The 19,411-nt window shown below is 37.1% G+C and overlaps 1 protein-coding gene across 1 annotated transcript; it reads left to right on the top strand.

Moving 5' to 3' along the window:
- The first annotated feature begins 3,217 nt into the window (after positions 1-3,217).
- LOC135472393 (26S proteasome non-ATPase regulatory subunit 13-like) lies at positions 3,218-19,065 on the top strand. The gene is made up of 13 exons (XM_064751878.1): positions 3,218-3,325; positions 4,806-4,884; positions 5,954-5,988; positions 7,247-7,302; positions 8,119-8,162; positions 8,414-8,500; positions 8,903-9,074; positions 9,959-10,038; positions 11,317-11,442; positions 14,611-14,673; positions 15,372-15,452; positions 16,969-17,085; positions 18,169-19,065. The coding sequence occupies exons 1-13, from the start codon at positions 3,225-3,227 to the stop codon at positions 18,262-18,264; spliced, it is 1,137 nt and encodes a 378-aa protein (XP_064607948.1). The 5' UTR covers positions 3,218-3,224; the 3' UTR covers positions 18,265-19,065.
- Positions 19,066-19,411: the final 346 nt, after the last annotated feature.

Here is a 19,411-nt window from a genome sequence, read left to right as displayed (position 1 = left end):
AGCTCATTGTGTGTGTGTTTGTCTGGGTGGTGGGGGGGAGGGGAGAGTGGGGGGGGGGGATGGGGTCTTGGTATCTGATGTCTTCACCATGGTAATTCATTACAACAGTGTTGTAAATATGTCAGCATTGGGAATGGCCCATTACAACAAGATATTGTGTTCAACAGAGTATCAATTTAATGTACACCCTCAAGAAAATGAAGAAACATGTGGACTTACTACAGTCATTTATCACACTGAAAGTTGAATTTGCTGCTTTATCAAGAAAATATAGATCTAATCGTTTAATCATATCGTTTAATCAAATCGTTTATTAAGCAGCTTTTGAGACGTCAGCAATTTAGCTGCAGAAATAGTGTACGTAGATATTACAGCCATTCCACATTAAGGTGTTGAGTTATTTAGTCTTACTAGCCTACTAATTATTTCATTAATGAAATATTTGATTAAAGCCGTAATTAATTACGTTTGCATGGCCAGTGGTTTAATCCTGTTTTCTTCACCCATAAAGATAATCACCGTCACATAAGTGAGAACAATGAGTACGTAACAAATAATTCAGTCACTATAAATGGTTAAAACTAACAACTTAAAATCAACCTGCTTTCCTTCTTTTCAAGGTTATAAATGTTACAAGTATACGCACTCTTAATGCGTCTGATTAAGTACGTGCAGATGGCACATTTTGCTCATTAATAAATGGTGGTCAGTTTGGTGTTGTAATTTTAATTGTATTTGATTAACAAGGTGACTGATGCTTATATACTGAATGTATATATTGTTGAAAGAACTTTATTTTTGATTTGAATATTTGCTGAAGGGTAAATATAAATTTGTGCCAAGTTTCTCTGTGTACTGATGAATTTAAACTTTTATTTAAAAAAGCATTTGTGAACTTCACTACATTTAATTTAATTACTAAATTTTGATCATGCGTTTAATAAAATTATGTCACATTGTTTTGTGATAACATATATCTGCTTGTGGTGTTTTCCACAATCTACAATTGTACAGCATTACAGGATGTCTTTCAGCAGTGAAAATTATTATATGCAAGTATATGTATTATTGGGGCCTTCGTGGCTGAAGGGGTTAGCACACCAGCACGGCACAATAACTCAGGAGCTTCCTACCAATACGGTCAGTGTGAGTTCAAGTCCAGCTCATGCTGGCTTGATCCTCACCAGCAGTACGTGGGAAGGTCTGCCGCAACCTGCGGATGGTCATGGGTTTCCCCTGAGCTCCGCCTGGTTTTCTCCCACCATAATGCTGGTCGTCGTCGTATAAGTGAAATATTCTTGAGTATGGTATAAAACACCAATCAAATAAGTAAAATATATATAAGGCCAATCCATACACACAAATGTAAGGTACTCTAATTCCTCAGTTTACGGTCACTGTGAGTTCAAGTCCAGCTCATGCTGGCTTCCCCTGTGGCCGTACGTGGGAAGGTCTGCTAGCAACCTGCTGATGGTCGTGGGCTTCCCCCGGGCACTGCCCGGTTTCCTCCCACCATAATGCTGGCCGCTGTCGTATAAGTGAAATATTCTTGAGTGCGGGCGTAAAACACCAATCAAATAAATAAATAAATAAATTCCTCAGACTTTTCACATGTGAGAGGGCAACTTTCAGGGCAAATTAACATTTGTACATCCTCCACCTTTAGGCCATCATATGAATAAAATGTTCTTAAATACAGCATATAACACCAATTAAATATATTTATATAATAAAGGTATATAATAACTGATGGTTTCAGTCAAATCATTTGAACATTTTTGTACTACTTTCATTGTACAGCAAGAAAAAATTTCAGTATGAGACTAAGACTGTAAAAGAGGAAGTTGTAGCTTTCTCGCTTGGCGTTCAGCATTAAGGGGATAGTGCAGCGACAGGTTGACCCATATCAGTATAATGGCTCGGGCAGGGCTATTTACTTGCCTTCGGTAAGTCGTCTCAGTGAAGCAGCACTAGATAAAAGAGCGGTGGAAATCTGTCCTGCTTCAAGGAGGCACATTACACGTACATGCACAGACTTTTTTGTTGCCATATGATTGAAAAATTGTTACGTACGACGTTAAACCCTAAGCACTCACTCATTCACTGCATGTGTATCTGGAAAAGTACTGTAATAAATTTTCATCCTTGAATAAAAAAAAATATGCCTCTATGATAATGATATGATAATCCCCTGGCAACTTCCTACACTGGAATCAGAATATTTAGACTGCTGAGAAAAGACGGAAAACAAACAACACCCTGTAAGATTTCCTGGGTTGAACTGCACAGGGACAGCACTTCATAATGGTATGCCTGTAATTAGGCCTACAATGAGAAAGATAGCCTTTTGGGTTTGACAGCATGTTTGTTACACAGTGATGCATTGTAGGCCTATATGCAGAAGTCAAGAGATCCGGGATCAAACCCAAGTCGTGTCATACTAAAGACAATAAAAATTATGGACCTACTCGTTGCTGCCTTGCTTGGCACTCGGCACTTGCGGAGCGAGAACAAGGAAACAGGACTGGTTGGACCTGGTGTCAGTATAATGTGACTGGGTGGAGTGTCATGTCTGGTGTCTTTGACACATGACGACTGTATATATACGTACGTGTATATACACCAAATGACTCCTCGTCATCATGTGATGAAAAATTTTGAACAACATTAAAGTTTAAGTAGGACGTTGAACCCCAAGCATACATACATACATTGTACATGAATGTGATAAGTACATGTGTCAACTCTTGGGTACAGTACTGATACCTGGAAATATCAGAAATCAGTGTAAGTATGTTCAGCTAGCCTTGGGCTATGTTTAATATCTGGCTTTATCAACATACGGCTGAGTTGAATTAATTAAGGTTTATCAGCTTTACAGATATATTCACTAATTGTGCAGACAATTATGATGTAGATTTATCTCATCAGGTAGACCAAATGCATCTAATGTCAGGTGTTTACATGTACTTAACACTATTAAATACGGTCATTTTATCATATGTAAATGATTTTGTTTTTGTTTTTTTTTTCGAAAATTTTGCTCTGTTTATTTAATATGATTCTTTGAATGAGCTTTCATAAACTTTATGGTTGAGGCCCTCTATATTCACCATGTCCCACGTGGCTTACCTCCCCTGTATTAGTACTCTTCTTGGCTCAGCGTGAAGAAGCACAACGACAAACTCAACAGTGACGGACGATTCTGAAAGTTGTATTTCAAAATGCCTCGCGATGTGGCTTCTTATCTAGCAGAGCAGCAGAGAAAAAGTTCTGGAGAAACTGCTTCAGAATGGGCAAACATCGAAGAATTGTACAATAAAAGGTATGGAAATAAAACGCCAGTAATCGGAACATGTTTTGGTTTAACGCCATGTGACTCATCATAAAACGCATTGAATTTGAAACAACGACAACAATACATGTTCAGTTCTTGTCAAAGTCACAGTTCGTAACATTTTTGGTCTGTTGGATCGTTTTCAGATTTCTCTATACTATTTTGAGTTAAATCACATGATCCAATTTTATAATCGACTAGATATTAAGTTCTCGATTTATTCAATTAAATTGCCGAAAAATAAAATAAATTAAAACATCAATGAATTAAACCAGATAAATATATCACCTCTGAATATCTCTACCTTTGCTTACACTTTAACAGATCTATGAAACTTAGTAGTTGTATTTACTTTTATTGGAGTTGTGCCTGAATTCTGAACCACTTATTTAGTGTCTCCTGCAGAATTCATGAGGCTACTGTGGCGTAGAGGGATGTTAATTCGTTGGAGAACCAGATTTTCATGTTGAACATCTGAGAAGGGGCTCATTGACTAACAAAAGGGTCAACCGAGCCTTTACAACTGCCAAATTTTTGGAAATGGCAAACAAATGTCATTGATGAGCTGAGAATCACATGCCAAAACAATCTGTCACATTTAGATCTACGAAAGGATCATTACTGAGTAGTTCATCAAGTCAAACCATCCATTGCTGTGGAGGGGTGTCCCTTGACGTCATCACCTTGGCTGAACAATAGCCAGGTAGCCATTTTGGAGTCCATAGTACTCCAATATGGCTAGCACAAGTAGGTCATGCAACCCCTCTGTTAGTCAGTCATAGGCCGGCAGTTTAAAGTTTGACCGCTTAACCCTGCGAACTAAATGGCAGTTTTGAAACACGAATAAAACTGAAAATATCTTAGTTGGTATCTGCCTCTGTGGCTAAAAGAACATTGCCTGGCTTCAGTATGACGTATCTGAATTTTTAAATGTCACGCTCTCTGACGTTACTTTAGTGATATCTTTGGATGAACAAATTTTTACTGAACCTAATAATGAAGTAGTCTCAGACTATACTACTGCTTGGCAGTTATTGACATCCATGATTACATTTCAGACCTATCTGTGCTGCTCTGATAAATTATTGCAGGGTTCCAACTCTTAAAACTAAATGACAAATCTTTATCTCAAAGGAGATACTGTGATAAGCAAATGAAAAAGTAGACATCACATTAGAGTAATTACACGAATTTTATCACCATTATTTTAACTGGTCATACATGTGTGTCTCCTGGACCATGTTCTTATTTACTTATTTATATTGATGGTTTTACGCTGTATTTAAGAATGTTTGACTTACACAATGGTGGCTGCTGTTGAGGTGAGAGGAAGCTGGGAAAGACAAGGAGCATCCGCAGGTTGCTGGCAGACCTTGATGTAACAGGGCAGTGCTTTCTGGGATTTTGTGAATAGTCAACATTTTGGAGTACTCTGTTATCAAGTTTGCTTTTTGTTTTCTTTTTACAGATTATGGCATCAGATTACTTTGAAGTTACTGACTTTTGTCAAGGATCCAATTTTCTCAAAGGGCGATGGACTTTTGCAGGTAAAAATATTGTGGGCGAGTTGAGTGTACAGAAAATTTAATGGAGACAGATTGGACAAAGACATTTGCAGTCAAATGTGGAATTAATTCAGTTGCGTATGATTAACTAGTGTGGACTTGCTGTGTAAAATCCGAAGAACTTATTTCTGGCCCTCAGATTTTGTTTTTCTTTTTCTGTTTATTTTTCATATACATGTACACGAAGAGGTAGGTATTTGACCAGTCTTTGTAGCTAAATGTAAATGAATAGAACTTTACAGACTTTTTCTGTCTTGTTTTTTTCTGTCTTTTTTTTTCTATGCACAATATTTTAATAAACAATGATATTTCATTATATATATATATCTATATATGAAAGAAGTGTTTTTTCTTCCAAATTTGATCTTCAGTATTTTGCATAATCTCTGGAATGTATGTCATTTGTTCAAGTCACTGTAGTTAAATTTCTGTCTTAGCTTTAGTTTAATTTCACAAAGAGGGTAATCGGTCTCTCTCTTAACATTCCCTTTCCTCAAAATGGTGTGTACATGTAATTTAGTTAATACTGTATTGAAATATTGTCAGACTCTGATTTTTGTGTTGGATTTATGTTTGACTATTTTATCATTATAAAAAGGTAACGTTTCTGTTTTGGTGAATGTTAGTTATATTACCTGTTTTAAAAAAATGCAATACATTTCACTTTCTAACTCTTGCACCTGTAAAATGTGCATGTACTCATACCCGATATGAGTAAATGTTCGCATGTATACACATGCTTTGAAGATTTTGCTAAAAGACCTTACACTCTGGACACATAGTTTTGCCCATAGTAATACTATTTGTTTTCTATCTACATATAAGAATGATGTTGCCTCACAGCTTTATGGTTGATAGTGTTCCCAAACACATGCTTCGTCATTTTCTCATGTCGTGCATTTTAGGTTTGGAAACTGTTTCAGGTATAAATGATGTATATCTAGGACAAAGACTAAGTTACTGCAGCTATAGTGAAATTTGTTCTGTGTATAATGATTGCATGTACCAAGTATCTACGTGGTCTTCATGATGTATTATTTATTTATTTCAGCTTTATGAAAATTTTATTGCTGACTTTGAACACAGGTATGTTGTCTGTTTTTATGTGGGATATCAAGTAATGTTAATCTGTATTTAGAAAGTGAGTGAAGAGCAGATGAAGACTTGGCCACGCGTCATTGGGTGTTCATTTACTAGTTGTTCATTAAGAAGTGGAAATTATTTAAAAAAATAATTATTAAATTAGAATTACAAATTGCACAAAGGTATTTAGATAGGATTTTGATATATGTTCACTTTCACCCCAGCTCATAGACTTAATCAGAATTTGAAATCAAGCCATCTCATTTCCAGTTTTCTTCTATTTTTCCTATGGATCCCGTGTTAAGTTTGTCAAAAAACAGCGTCTCAAAGACACTGAGACTTCCCCCTGGCTAAACTTACGCCCCAGCTACATTTAATGGGGAAGAAAAACATACCGGCAGATCTTTCATCTGCGTATTAAAATGTACATGTCTGTCATATTTGTTCTTTACATGTATCAGCAGTGTTCTTTTTCTGTGTCACCTTTGAACATTATAAATGGATGGATGGTATCCGTTGTTTATGTTTGATGTCTGTAGGCTGGGAGATAACTTTGAAAGTCTGGTATTCAGAAAGACCAGCTTCATTACAAGTGGATTATTGAGAATCTTTTTTGATTGAATATTAAATATATTTCCCTGTTCCCTGCATTCCCGGAAATCAAATTTTGGAAGCTACTATATTTCCCCAAAAGTTTACTGTGTAAAAATGCACTATCAGAAACACATAAACGTCCTGAAAGGGTAGCTTTGATGCCAACACTTAGTTTTTTCTAGGGGCCTCCCTGGCTCAGTTTTTTAGCCCGCTAGTGCAGCGTAATGACCCAGGAGTCTCTCACCAATGTGGTCGCTGTGAGTTCAAGTCCAGCTCATGCTGGCTTTCTCTCGGGCCGTACATGGGAATGTCTGCAGCAACCTGTGGACGGTTGTGGGTTTCCCCTGGGCTCTGCCCGGTTTCCACCCACCATAATGCTGGTCACCGTCATATAAGTGAAATATTCTTGAGTACGGCGTAAAACACTAATCAAATAAATAAATAGTTTTTTTTAATATCAGATTAATCAAACTTCACAGTTAACCCTTCAATGGCCATACAAATTGCATGAATCAACAAGAATAAAGAAAAGAGTGTCACTTGAAAAATCCTGAACCTAGGTGTAACACAGTATGTATTGTATGGATTTCTCATGGCTGGTTCACATGTGCTTACCATATCATTATCGGTGGCCTGTTTTGGGAGTAACTATTTGTAACTATTTCAGAATCAATGCCTTGGCTCTTGTTGAGATTATCATAGTGGTGGTCAGACAGATAACAGGTCAGTATTCAGGGCTTCATGTAGCTGTACATGCCTCTCTCTGGCATAGTATAGAAATATGACCTCATTTTTTTTTACTTGTCATCGTGCCTAAACTGGAAAGTTTGAAAGGTCATGTATATATTAAGGTGCTATGGTTTACAAAAGCAAGAGATCTTTCCTCTTTTTAGAGAAATTTTTCATTTTCTGTTTCGGAAAATTTTGATTTATGTCATACATGACTTGATGAATTAGTGAATTCAGAAATGTTAAATCCCAGTATCTCTTTCTCTGATTAACTTAGCAGCTTTAATAAGTGTGTGGCAGCATCCCTGGCTGAGTGGCTACATGCAGCAGTACAGCGGCTCAGGAGCCTATGCAATGAGTTCAAGTCCAGCTCATGCTGGCTTCCCCTTTGTGGAATGTCTGCCAGCAACCTAATGTTGGACGTGGGTGACCTGCGGGGCTCTGCTCTGACATCGTATAAGGGAAATATTCTTCAGTATAATGTAGACTTTATGAAATAAATAAATTAATCAGGGTGTTATGTCTCTTTTTTATCCTATTTTGGATGCTGTGATTTTTTCAACCCTCAATCTGTGGTAATATTATGACTGCCATCATACAATTCAACTTGCACAGAAGTAATGGTGAACTAAGAACTTTGTCTAAGTATCGAAATATGTTAATAGTGAAGTGAATCTCATACATATAATTATGTTATATTATGTTATATTATATTATATTATATTATATTATATTATATTATATTATATTATATTATATTATGTGTTTATGTGTTAACATATAAAGCATAGTAATTATTTTTTATATCAGATCCCAAGCAGGCTGTGGAATTTTTAGAAAAGATCCAAGAAAAGGTAAGAATTTTGAAACCAAATAATTTTCATCATTGTTTTTCATTTTTAGCTTGCCTGTACGAAGTAAGGCGAGGTATTGTGAGAGGAGAAAAGTGGCTGTGCCATTAATTGTAACTAATTATGTAACTACACTAACAGATATTTTATTAAAATGTATAAGTTAAGTTTCATGTGGAAACCCTTCACCGTGAGATACTACATACTTAAACATGAGAGTTGTGTGGATAAGCTTTGTATATTTTTGTTCATAGGTGAAGGCGAATGATGAGGCCAAAATACTATGCCTGACGACTATTGCCAATATCAGACTACGACAGAAAGAGCTGGAAAGCACCAAGGTTTGTTATTTATTGATTTATTTATTGTTATAATAGTGCATAGACATAGAATATGCATAGAAAAATAGTAATAGACAGATGTAGGGCCCTACTCAACCTATGAGCTATTAACAAAACAAGGTGAAAATTTCTAGTCCTAAATTAAGGTCAAAACGTCAAGGATCATTAAGGTTGAAATTTCTGTGCCTTTGTTGTGAAAGGAACTGCTATGATTCCTTCAAACACTAAAAATGGTCTTCTACATGTACATGTGTTAATGAACAATTATAAGGAAAGAAGGACATGTACATGTGTTATTGAAATTGTCGTTCTAGCAGTATTGCTGTGATTCTTATTTTTTTTGGGATATATTTATATATTACAATTTTTTGTCATAGTTATCATAAATGTTGTGTATAACAGGCATTGGCTGAAGAGGCCAGGACAATTCTGGATGGTCTTGATGGGGTCACCTCAGTACATGGAAGGTTTTATGAGCTGTCCAGTAACTACCACAAGATGATGGGCAACCATGCCGAGTACTACAAAGATGCCCTGAGATATCTGGGCTGTACAAAGCTAGAAGATATCCCTGGTATGATTTCACTGTTGTTTGTTGCTAAACATAGTATTATGGTGTCTTGGGTGTCTTGCTGCAGTTACCTCAGATGGCTAAAGCGCTGGGTTACCGCTACTATCTGGCACTTGACTAATGAAGTTACGGGTTTCGAGTCAGTGATCAAAATCTCGCCGTTTTGGGTGGGGATTTAAGTCAGGAGGTTTGTCAGACCCATGGCGAACATGGGGGATTTACTTCCACTCTCTGGTTTTCCCCAACTATAAACCTGACTGCCATCATATATTAAAGTGAAATATTCTTGAGCATGATATGAAGCACCAATCAAGGGGCCTCTGTGTCCAAGGAGTTTAGCACTCCAGTGCGATCACCAATGCGATCAGTGTGAGATCTAGTCCAGTTCATGCTGGCTTCCTCTCTGGCAGTACGTGGTAAGGTCTTCCAGCGACCTAGGCCTGGTCGCAGGTTTCCACTGGGCTGGGCCTGGTCCCTTCCACTATATAAATGAAATGTTCTTGAGTGCGACATAACAGTCAAATAAATAAATAAACACCAATCATTTAAGTAAAGAAATAAATGGCTTAAACTTCATAAAATGCCTTTCCTTTTGAAAAGCTTTCTCAGGGTCTGTGTCTTTACATTGAGTAAACCTTGCACTCACACCTCTGGCTGGTGTTTTGAATGGACCACTGACAAACTTATCTATCTTTATAGATTAAATCAAAAGCTTGATTTTGAACTCTGGTTATTTAGATTGTGTCGTGAATATAATGTATCATCAAGGGTATGAAAACATGCTACAGTGAAAGTATGGTCAATGTACAAAAAGCTACATTTAGACTTAGACCTTCCGTAGTTGAATCTTGTGGATGAAAGAAAGGCATTTTACTCTTTAATTTTAGCTGAAGAACAAGAGGAAAGAGCATTCAGTTTAGGACTTGCAGCTTTGTTAGGAAATGGAGTGTACAATTTTGGAGAATTGGTAAGTTGTGACGCACCATATTTCGTCCACCTAATAGTCTGAAAAATAAGCATGTAAATTTATACATCTTAAAATCATTTATATTAGAATAAATTGTAAATTAAAAAAAAATGTGCTACAGCTTTATAGTTATCTTATATCCCGTCAGTTTTGAGGTGTCTTTTTATGGATCTATTGGTGAAAATCGCCAGAGGCCCATTATAGAGGCATTCCGGAAGTAGTTTCACACAAGTATGATGTGTCAGTGCGCTTAACAAAATAGACCGTGTCTTATGGTCAAATATTGGCTTTCTTTCCTGAAGTTTTCTTCATTGTTTTGTTGGGATTTATATGTTATGATTATGCATTGAATGAAAATTTTAGTTATGTTTATTATTCATTTAGTTTCATGTCACGAAAGCCTGTCGAATGCACTTGCGCTATTTTGAGGATCGTGACGGTAAATGTCACATACCAATCGTTAACTTGATTGCCTGTGATAGCGTGTGTAGCGAAAAGATTTTCACCATGAAAGGTAGCATACGTCCATGTATTTAACAGCTTCTAATAGGATTTAGGCCTACCTTACGGCAATCGAGCACTTTGTTAGTCACCAAAATGGTGAAAGTAAAAAATGTGGAAGTTATCAGACGGCGGGTAGGCCGAATGCCATTTGAACTTGACCCCAGTCCTACAGATATGGGGCGTGCAGGTGTAAATGCGCTTAAACATTAGATGACAGGCATCTGAAAGTTGAAACAGTGTACTGAATACGCGTGACAATTTGTGTACACGCCTAAGTTGCTGAAAGCCTACATGTGAGATTTAAAGCAGGCAGTCCTGTTAAAATCAAATGTAGATCTCCAAAGTAGAATACGTGCACGACGCTCTCCAGGCGTGTTAGTTTTCAGAAAAGGAAGGTTACAGGAAATGCTGATGTTCCACGACTACATCCCGCAGTCGTGGAGAATGACTACTGTCATATTTGTATTTGTGAGATTCTTTAAAGTTTGCTAGGAAGATGATGTAGCAAAGGCTAAAAAAAAAGTGGTTATTTGGGTCACTGTACAGCAAGTTCTGCTACTGTACTGCATTAAATGGTTCTAATATTATTTCACAGCCCTTGTTTCTCTTGAAAACATTGTATTGTTTTGTACATTGTAGTCCTTAACGTTGCCCATATATGATTATTACAGGTATTGAGATGAAACATATATTAGTTTTCTTTTCATTTATTGTTGGTCAAGTTTTAATGTTCATTCCAGATTATACTGATTTTGCTTTTGTTTATATTTTCAGTTAAGCCACCCTATCTTGGAATGTCTCAAATCAACCAACAAAGCCTGGTTGGTGGATGTGCTGTATGCTTTCAACTCTGGCAATATAGCCAAGTTTGAGGAGCTGAGAAAGCAGTGGTCTTCACAGGTCAGAAGATTTATCTTATTTTCTCATTCTATTGATGACTGGCTCCAGATGGCTCAGTTGTTAGATCATGCACATTGGGGACGGTAGATCCAGGGTCAATCATGGGTCAGCTCACACCTGAGACCATAAAAGATCAAGCTGTAGCTTCCTCGGTTATTAAACACAATAAACCTTCATGAAAGCTGAAAATCATTAACTTTGTTTAAATCTCACTCAACATTTAATTCTGGGACTGACAAGGTTTTTTACATGTTGTTGCCTAGAAAATATTTGTCACTCTTGTGACATAACCTACATACTGCATGCTTTAATTGGCGATGTCTCGCTTCTCGTAGTTTCATGCCTCAAAACTAACCTCACATTGTGTCCTGGTCGCTGTCATGTAACATGGGAGATAATTCAGAGCAGGCCCATTGTAGATATCGACAGACATTATCCTCAGCCATGGCTTGTTGCAGATACAGGGAAGTTGCACTACAGTGGGAAAAAATGAACATTAGATCAATAAGCCCCACAGGGAAAAACTTTCTGAGGTTAGTTTTCAGTCATAACGTGGTGACTGAGGTCATGTGAAATGGTAGATTATGATCGGAGATGAGGGCTTAGAGGATGGGATTTACTTGACATTAAACTCCTTAAGAGAGCCCGGAATAGGTTGTTGCACAGGTAACTCTTGAAAACATCAGGGAAAGTGGTAACACTAAGCAAGTATATCGGATAACTTTTTCTATGGTTGTCTTATATTTACAACTGACCCTTCAGATTCTGTCATTTCATCCTTGGAATATACCAAAATGTCAGACTGTTCAATAAGTATGTGCATAGATCAGCTCTGAATTATGCTTCTCCGTTATCAGGTGTATGTTCTTTGCCTGGTATTAGCACTAAACGAAGACTCTTCATTCGTGTCTACAATGATACTACTCTCATTAACATTTAGCTCACCTTACGAAGTAAGGAGAGGTATTGTGAGATGGGGATCAGTTGCTGTCGGCGGTGGTGTCCAGTTTGGTTAATGTTTTTGGCCAACCATAGGGTTGCAGTGGCCACCCATTGCCCACAGATAGCCAATCATCGGTAGCAATTTGTATATCAAAGACCAAGGAAGTCTTCTTACCACATAGCTGTACATTTTGCTCAGCTATTCATAGGATTGCATTTGCCTCCCATAGTACATGGATTGCCAAATGCAGGTCATACTTTGCGTATCAAAGACCTGGTAAAGTTGTGCACTTTCTCCCCCGCAGTGTGTTTTACTACCTCAATGATTTACAACTCCATAATATATTAAATTACTGCTCTGCAGTCCGTGTGCATACAGTGAACAGTCATAGTTGTGACAGTTTTATAATTTTGGTCTTTCTTGTTGTTTAAATGGCAGGATCTTAGCACTACTAATTAGGGAATAATATCTGTATGACAGTGGTTTTTTTTGGCTTAGAGGTCAATATTTGAATGTATTACATGAATTTAACATTGTGCAGTGTTACGAACTATCAGACGAGCTACCAATATTTTCTAAATGTATTGTTAAGTACATATTATCTGTGTATAAAATATACATGACTCCAGAATGTTCTGAAGAAAACCATTAGCTGAAAACTGCTGGATATTGTGTGTGCGTGTGTGTTAGAGACTTCCTGTCTCTGATTTGCTATTCATGAATCTTCGTGTAGGCATCCTCCAGAGAAGCTGATCAGAGTGATTTTTTTACAGAGTAATTAATAGTGCTCGTCTTCAGGACACATTATTTCCCTTCTCAATGAATATTTATTACCCACTGATGAAATATGATTCCTGAATATGCATGGATTAGTATTATTCTGCTTAATGAGTTATGAATCGTATGTCTGTCAAAAAACAAGTTCCATTTGCTAGAAGTAAATATTTAGATTAGTGTTGTTCCCTGATAGCTTTTTATTGTTATGTATACATATTATTTAAATAAATAAGACAAAGACCTTTTAGTGGAAAACACTCCTATAATAAGATTTTCAATGACTGTGATCTATTTTTTCAAGGTCGTTAAGGTCATTAAAGTTAAAATGTTATGAAAGGCTTGTTTTCAAGAGTTTACTAAAAAAACCAAACCTGCACCACACTTACACCTTGTCATGAGGAAGAATCCTGCTGATTGTCCGTAGCCCTAGGTTTTCCCATCCATCAGTCGATTTCCTTATATACATTTTGAGCTATTGGGGTCTCCTTGGCATGGTGGTTTGCAAGTTAGTATAGCACAATGACTCATTAGCCTCTTGCCAATACGGCCTGCTGAGTGTTCAAATCCATCTCATGCTGGCTTCCTCTCTGGTTATACGTGGAAAGGTTTTCCAGCAACTGACGAATGGTCATGAGTTTCCCCTGGCTCTGCCTGGCTTCCTCCCACAATTCGACAGTGGTGGCCACTCTTGAATAATTGAAATGTAGTTGAGTAGGACGTACGTTGCACTCAAATATTTTCTCACCTATTTTCCTTCAACTTTTACACACTTTTACACCATTTTCCTTCAGATAACACACTTACAGTTAGTCATAAGGAAGAACACTATTGATTTTCAGCAAAGGTTCTATTTTTCAAGGTCATTGGGGGTCATTAAAAGTTTGTTAAAGCTTGCAAATATTAATTGAGGTCATTAAAAGTTCAATTTATTAAAGTTTGCAAATATTAATTCTGTTGAAATTCGGAACCAGAGTTCACTTAACTCGCATGACATGTACATCTAAACATGTCCGTGAACCCTGTTGGATTTCAGTGTTCCTCAAACAACCGTTGGTCGGTCTGTCCATCGGTTTGTGTCTTGAGCAGTTCATCCAAATTTCACCTAACTTTATACACCAAGAAGAGCCTACTGATTTTTGGTGAACATGGCATATTTTTGGACTTTTATTAGATACATTTATTCATACTGAAGTATGGATCTACAACTTTGCTCTGAAATAAAACAAGAAGTTTACGTAAGTTTTTCAACAGGAAAATTTATTAAACTTTGCCAGAAAATTGCAATTAGTGTTAAAGGTAGATGAAATCAATCAGAATCAAGCAAAATGTGTCATTTGAAAAAAACCGAGCCTCAGGTGGAAAACAGAATCTCTGGAGATGACTAGCAAGTGGCCCATGATCATTGTGTTGAAATATAAAATAGCTGCATATTTGTTTTTTTTTTTCAGCCTGATCTTGCAGCCAATGAGTCTAGCATGAAGGAGAAGATTTCTCTGCTTTGTCTGATGGAGGTTAGTGTGACAGTCTTACTGTGTAATGTGCAGCACCAGGAATTGTAATTCTGGAGTGCATGTATACCCTTCATGCAGTAAATTGTGAGTCCAACTGCAACTCATGCTAACTTCCAGTCCGATTGTACGTGGAAAGGTCTGGCAAAACCCTGTGGATGGTTGCCGGACTTCCACAGGCTTGGCACGGTTTCATTCCACCATAACACTGGACACTGTCATATACGTGAAATAGTTTTGCGTAAGGCTTTAAACACCTATCAAGGCTTTAAACATCAATCAAATTAAGTAAATAAAAAATCACTGCATACATAGATTGTCCATGTGGTGTACAGATGTTTTGTATTGCATGTATAGTAGAGAAAGATGCTTTATATAATAACAGAAGATAGTGGACCGTGGTTCAGTTTTACATTAGTACTTAAGACTAAAACAAGATTACAAACTATCTCAAGTACTCTACTTGACCATAAATTTTGTCCATGACTAACTTGCCCATTTTACCTGATTCTGAGAGTTTTATTGATTTTAGAAAGGTGTTGGACATGGTTTACTGTCGGCTGGAAAATTTCAGCACCTAAAATAATATTTTATGACATTTATTTACCTTGAAAAATGCACTGTTGTGGGCAAAATTGAAGATCATTTGGGGTACCTCAGAAGTATGACTGTTCTAATTGCTCATTTTACAATTATTCCAGATGACCTTTAAAAGACCTGCAACAAACAGACAGCTAACATTTAAAGAAATAGCCAGTGAGGCCAAAATACCATTGAAAGAGGTAAGCTGAACACAATTTAAGTTGTTTGTTTTTCTCTGTGCCCATCTACATCTGTGTAGAATATCAACAACGAGGTACTGAAGAATCAATCTTAATTTTATACTGTTTGATGACTGTCTCTAAATGTGCAATGTGGGTTGGATGTTTTTGATTTGTTTTCAAATTGCTCTTGCTTATAGATGTACATCTGTAGGTGCTCACTATTTGTCATGCTTTTTAAAAATTCCTTGGCCAACCTGATAGCACAGTTGGTAAAGCATCCGCTAATCAAATAAATGAGTTCACGTGTATCTCTGACCGGCCCTGATAACACGGTTGGTAGAGCGTCTGCTTCGGGAACGGTAGATCCAGTGTCAATCCTAGGTCGGGTCATGACTAAGACCTTAAAAGATGAAGTTGTGACTTCCTCGCTTGGCATTCAGCATTAAGGGGAAAGTGCAACGACTGGGTGCCCCATATCAGTATATTGGCTCAGGCAGGGCGGCTTACTTGCCTTCGGTAAGTCATCTCAATGAAGAAGCACTAGATAAAAGAGTGGTGGAAATGCGTCCTGTAACAAGGAGGCACATTACATGCACTCTAAGAACTCCCTGGTTGTCAGATGATTGAAAAATTAAGTATAACATTAAACCTCGAGCACTAAAAATTCCTCAGATGTTGTTCGTATTCACAAATGCATGTATATTGCAGTCTATAACAAAGTGCTTGTACAGTGTATGCAGACAACACTGGAGAAGATATCATCAATTACACCCATCTGATACACAAAAGTGTTTCCCAAAATCCATAATTAAAGTTTGGTCAGTGTTAAGACAGCAAAAAAATTTTAAGGATAAAATGATTTAGTAAATAACATTGAATGTATTTTATAGATTTCTGACCTTATTTCTTTATTTCTGACTCCAAGTGAGTTTGGGTTGCCCTCATGGTGACTGGGTCTATTTTTATGGTATGTGTGTGTATTACACAAATTTTTTTTACCCTAGTAGTAAGATTTCATTTGGATTAAGTGTCACTCTTGCAGGCGTTGATTAGCCCTTCACCAGTTAATGTATTTCACCAGAAATTTGTTTTTTTCCAGGAACACATTTTGCTTGATTCTGATTGCATTGTTTCGGCCACTTTTGAGGAAGCTTAAATGTTAGCAACAAAATTATCATTTTAAGGCGTAACGAGTCAGCATCTTTACTTACCAAAACGTTAGGTCTGGCTGGTATCAAATGGCTGCAGCTTTATGTCAGGACCAATGCCTCTTACTTGACGCTTTTTCACTCGTTAACCTCACCAGTCAATTCAGGGTTTTGAGTGTTGGGTTAAACTCCTGCGAAATAGATAAGTAAATAGATTACTCTATTAAATATGTCATATTAATGACAGGCATTGTGTGCCTGATTGAAATTCAGGTTTTCCTCAACTCACTCTTCAAACCGACCCCATGGTAGAAGAAAAAATTTCTTGAATACAGCATTAATCAGTCATTCTGCCAATCAGTCATTTAATTTCTTTTCGTTGACAGGTGGAGATGCTGGTGATGAGGGCTCTTAGCCTTGGCTTGCTGAAAGGTTCCATAGATGAAGTGGATCAGAAAGTGCATATGACGTGGGTTCAGCCAAGGGTGCTGGATCTTGAACAGGTACTTTTAAAAGATATGCAGGAGGACATAAAAAATTTATAACTGTTTTTTTGGTAGCTGAGAGCTCAGAGAAAAGTACTGTTATTACTATTGTCATTTTTGGTTTCCAACTTTTCAGCAAAATGTTCAAAAGATAACAGGCTTTAGAATGACATAACTTTATTTATTTAATGAAAAGGCTTTTGTTAGACTCTGAAATCATGTCTGAGATTTGATTGTTGTGAACACAATATAATTGATTAATTGATTGATTGATAGATTTTTAAGGTTGTGTGAACCGTGTAAAAAGAAATTGCTAGATGTTGTTTTTCTTCAGGTCGCAGAAGCACATATTGAACTCAGTACATATTGAAGTCCGTATTTGCATGTGACCAAATGTCTATAGTCTTGTCAGAAGTATAAAATACATAATACTTCCATCTTTCTGATGGAAAACTTAACTCAGCCTGGCAAAGTATATGTAGTATGCAATTTTAAACTGCTGAGAAAAGGTGCCATAAAGGAAAGAAAATGTCTTTTAGCCATTGTTTGGGCTAAGGTAAACTGATTCTTTCACAGGAAGCTTGTCAGTAGGCACCATAATGTCCTCTCCAACTTAATGAATGGCTACACATTTTTCCCATCAGACATGTCTTTGTCTGTTATCATAAAGCAGTGCTATATTTGGCTTTTCCATGCCTCTAATATTAAGACAACGTTTATGCTCCAGTCACATGGCTGCTTAACGGCTTTTGACATTGGCCAGTTAAAAGACCCTTTAGAAATAAAAATATATGTGAATACAAATGATTTAGTAAAGTTCAAAAATAGAACACAAATTGGGCTTGTAATTCCATACAAGATACAGCAAACCTCTATGTAGCTAATCGAACTTAACTTGCAGAAGGCACTCAATCTGGCCTACGTGCCGTACGTGAGATGGTCTGTCAGCAACTTGCAGATGGTTGTGGGTTTCCCTGAGGCTCTGACCACTTTCCTCCCACCATAATGCTGACCATTCTTAAGTAAGGGGTAAAACATCAATCAAATAAAATAAATCAATCTGGTCTATAATTTGATAATGCATAGTGGTCTGAATTTCAGATCGGGATAATGCAGAAACGCTTGATGCAGTGGTGTGAGGACGTGAAGCAGATGGAACGTCTGGTGGAAGTCAAGGCTCATGATATCTTGACATAAAACCCAACTGCTTTGATCTGATCTTGACAGGATATTGTATGAGAAAAGATAAGACCAGGATGTGCTATTTGTTCTTCACGTAGTATTTTCAAAAATAATACTGGACCATGTTCTGGAAGCTGTTTTCATGTTTCACACATCAAAGCTGGATTTTTTTTTTTTTTTTGAAAAGACTTGAGTTTTATTAACAAGACTGTCATATGAAGGGAAGTGCTGACTATTACTGATGAAATCAGAGAGGGAGACTCACCTGGTTGCCAGGCTTTCCTTTAATTAACAGATACATGGAATGCAGCCAGTTTTGAGGAAAATGTTTATCTTGTCTTAATAAACATCAAAAGTACATGTAGCTTTCTCATCCTGTTCATGATGCGTGTATTGTTGACTACCATTCGGCAACAAATGGTTTTCTTTTGCAGTTATACTATAGTTTATAAATTTTGTGACCACATAAATGTAAAGTGAATATTTGTCATGCTATTTTGGCATTTTCCTGTGTTTGTTGTTTTGTTTTATTGGTTTTTTATGGGTCTATTGGTGAGAATCGCCAGAGGCCCATTATAGGGGCATGATAAAATGTTAAGAAATTTCCGGAAATAGTTTAACCCAAGTACGACGTGTCCGTGCGCTTAACGAAATAGACCGTGTCTTATGATCAAATATTAGCTTTCTTTCCTGAAGTTTTCTTCATTGTTTTGTTTGGGTCTATATGTTATGATTTTGCATTGAATGAATGAAATTGTAATTATGTTTGGATTCGTGCTTTCATTTATTATTCATTTAGTGTCATGTCGCGAAAGCCTGTCCGCTATTTTGAGGATGGTGACGGTAAATGTCATATATCAGTCGGTACCTTGATTGCCAGTGATAGGGTATAAAGCGAGAAGATTTACACCATGTCAGGTAGCCTACGTCCATGTATTTAACAGCTCCTAATAGGATTTAGGCCTACCTTACGACAATCGAGCGCTTTGTTAGTCACCAAAATGGTGAAAGTAAAGAATGTGGAAGTTATCAGATGGTGGGTATGTCATTTGACCTTGACCCCAGTCCTACATATAAGGAGCGTGCCAGCGTAAATGCGCTTAAAAATTAGATGATGCGTTTCTAAAATTAAAACAGAGCATACTGAATACGCATGGCGATT

The sequence above is a fragment of the Liolophura sinensis genome, chromosome 1 (assembly GCF_032854445.1).
Source record: "Liolophura sinensis isolate JHLJ2023 chromosome 1, CUHK_Ljap_v2, whole genome shotgun sequence".
Classification (NCBI taxonomy): Eukaryota; Metazoa; Mollusca; class Polyplacophora; order Chitonida; family Chitonidae; genus Liolophura; species Liolophura sinensis.
This window is presented reverse-complemented; position numbering and strand designations above follow the sequence as displayed.

Bases quoted from the DNA above. Each gene is read 5' to 3' on its own strand.
- LOC135472393 (XM_064751878.1), top strand. From the start codon at position 3,225: ATGCCTCGCGATGTGGCTTCTTATCTAGCAGAGCAGCAGAGAAAAAGT. The intron at 7,303-8,118 runs GTCAGTATTCAG...TTTTTATATCAG, and splicing joins GGTGGTCAGACAGATAACAG to ATCCCAAGCAGGCTGTGGAA. The intron at 9,075-9,958 runs GTATGATTTCAC...CTTTAATTTTAG, and splicing joins AAAGCTAGAAGATATCCCTG to CTGAAGAACAAGAGGAAAGA.